The 2,545-nt window shown below is 40.9% G+C and overlaps 1 protein-coding gene across 1 annotated transcript; it reads left to right on the top strand.

Moving 5' to 3' along the window:
• Positions 1-372: 372 nt before the first annotated feature.
• LOC129719552 (uncharacterized) lies at positions 373-1,020 on the top strand. The gene has a single exon (XM_055670946.1). It carries the CDS (start codon positions 373-375, stop codon positions 1,018-1,020), a length of 648 nt encoding a protein of 215 aa, XP_055526921.1.
• Positions 1,021-2,545: the final 1,525 nt, after the last annotated feature.

The following is a 2,545-nucleotide window of genomic DNA, read 5'->3' as shown; positions in this document are numbered from 1 at the left end:
TTGATTGCGTGGTGCAGCATAATGAAACTTACGTCAAGACAGACTTTAGACAGCTTCCTGGACAACAATATTATACGGTACCATTTGCCGGGGTGATATTAAGCCACGGGGGTGACATTGTGCCAAAACGGGATATGTTTGTTAGCGAAAATATTATATGTTCATAGAAACTAATATTTCAAACTCAGTGCTCTTTGAAACATACCATATTTATTCACAACTTGAAATGGAATATGGAAAAGTTCGCTAAGTATTTTACTTAAACGGTGTTTCAAAGTTTAGGGTTGAAAACTGTTTAGTGTGTGGAATTTTACATTTACTGCGTCAACCATCTCCGCTATCCTTCTATATGCTATCGACCAATTTGTTCCCATGAAAACCAAGCGTGAAGCAGCTAAACCTGCTTGGACGAACGCCGATCTCAAAAATCTAAAAAAAATGAAACGCGCAGCCCTCCGAGGACACAGCAAGTATCGTACGGACTCTACCAGGGCCAGATATATGTTAGCAAACGCTGAATATAAGCAACTGAATGATCGTCTGTACAACGCTTATCAGGACCATCTGCAAAATAACCTCAAGAATAACCCCAATAGTTTTTGGCGGTACGTCAACAGCCAAAGGAAGGAAACCGGATTGCCCTCTACCTTGACTGATGGTTTGCTGGAAGCTGAATCAACTGTGGATATTGCCGACCTCTTCCGATCTCAATTCAGCAGCGTTTTTACCAATGAGCTTCTAGATCCGCAAGACGTGGCTGCCGCTACCAGAAATGTTCCCCGACTGACGGCATCTGATTTGCAAATCGTTATCACCGATGATATGGTCAAAGCAGCAGGTATGGATCTGAAGTGTTCCACCGGATGCGGCCCAGACGGGATTCCTTCGCTTGTTATAAAACGCTGTATACACTCACTTGCAACACCGTTAACCACAGTATTCAATCGCTCTCTGCGTACAGGAGTGTTCCCTACTTGCTGGAAAGACTCGTATGGGTTCCCGGTCTTCGAGTCGTCTTGAATTATCACGGAATAGAATGTTTGAGTTGACAGTGTTGCGCATGCTGACTCAGAGATATGTACAGTATATATCACCAGATCAGCACGGTTTTTTGTCTAAACGTTCCACAACGACTAGCTTAACCTGCTTCACATCGTTTGTAATTCGTCAATTAGAAAATGACCAGCAAGTCGATGCTATCTACACCGATTTATCTGCGGCGTTTAATAGAATGAATCACCGGTTTGCCATAGCCAAATTTGACAAACTTGGCATGAATGATAATTTGCTTGTATGGCTCGAATCGTATCTAACAGGAAGAAATATGTCCGTCAAAATCGGTGACCACATTTCCTCACCTTTTCCCGTTTGGTCCGGTGTTCCTCAGGGAAGTCATCACCATTTCTATTCTTGCTGCACATGAACGATGTCATCCTTACCGTCAAGTGCTCTAAACTCTCCTACGCCGCACAGTGGGACGAAATCAAAAATAGTAGGACATTGATATTTGCGACGAAACGCATGGTTTTAGCGTTTCAATGTCTTCTAGAAAGTTTCTCAGTTTTATGAGTACTTTATGTTGACGGTAAATTTTTGACGTAGGACTACGTCTAACCGCACTATATCGAGATACATTCTGAAGAAACTAAAAACCAAGATGTAACGTCGGAATGAAAGATTTTAAATGGTAATACTGATATAACCACATAATGGATCACAATAATCAATATGTCGTTGGGTTGATAAAACGATGGACAATTTTGAGATTCTTCATATATCATTGTTACTTATTTTTTGAACAGTGAAAATTGATGAAAAGTTTCAAGGTCGTATTTTCACGAACAATGTACCAATCACATGCGAGCACTCCTGGCACAGACTTCATGAGTGGACACCAACTGCCTGCTATGACAACCTCTATTCAGTGGCAAAAAAATTGACAGAATCTCCCCGTCCCAATAGGTCAACTAACATTTGCTTCTATGAACCTAGACTATTTTAATGTCTTGAAAGTAAAGCTTTTTCGGAAAGTTACAAAGTAACAACCTCCTTTATCAGACAATTAAACGATCTGTTGTGAGAATGTTATTAAAACTGATGTCTTGAAAGAAAACATGCTGACACAGGCAACAGTACTGCCCCGGCTATGTATGAGAAGACGGTCGCTCGTCGTCAGTGCAGTAGCACTCGATTGCCATTTGTGTGCAGTCAAGCCAAGTGGAAACAATGTAGGGGTAAACAGGGTAAGACCGCCCTGCGGAGTAAGACCGCCCACCGTAGTTTTACTACCAAGTTATAAAATAATTGAAAAATTTCTTTAACGTGTCTATTACAGTATAATTACATAACATTTTGCACGTTTTTCTGTTTTGATAGTGCACGAACGGTCGCAGAAATAATCAAAAACAACCTTTCAGCTGGCAACCAGTCAATGCGCTATTGTTTTGCGGCAACGGGACTTAAGGTTTTTCAGTCTAAAAATCTATTGTTTTGTTCGTGAATATACGTTTAATCGCTTGCCTGAATCTATCTTCTTTCGAAAATA

The sequence above is a fragment of the Wyeomyia smithii genome, chromosome 2 (genome assembly GCF_029784165.1).
Source record: "Wyeomyia smithii strain HCP4-BCI-WySm-NY-G18 chromosome 2, ASM2978416v1, whole genome shotgun sequence".
NCBI classification, from domain to species: domain Eukaryota; kingdom Metazoa; phylum Arthropoda; class Insecta; order Diptera; family Culicidae; genus Wyeomyia; species Wyeomyia smithii.
Note: the sequence above shows the minus strand (reverse complement) of the source record. Positions and strands in the feature narration are given on the sequence as shown.

What these genes read in the sequence shown, in the direction of transcription:
- LOC129719552 (XM_055670946.1), top strand. Translation starts at nt 373, where the DNA reads ATGAAAACCAAGCGTGAAGCAGCTAAACCTGCTTGGACGAACGCCGAT.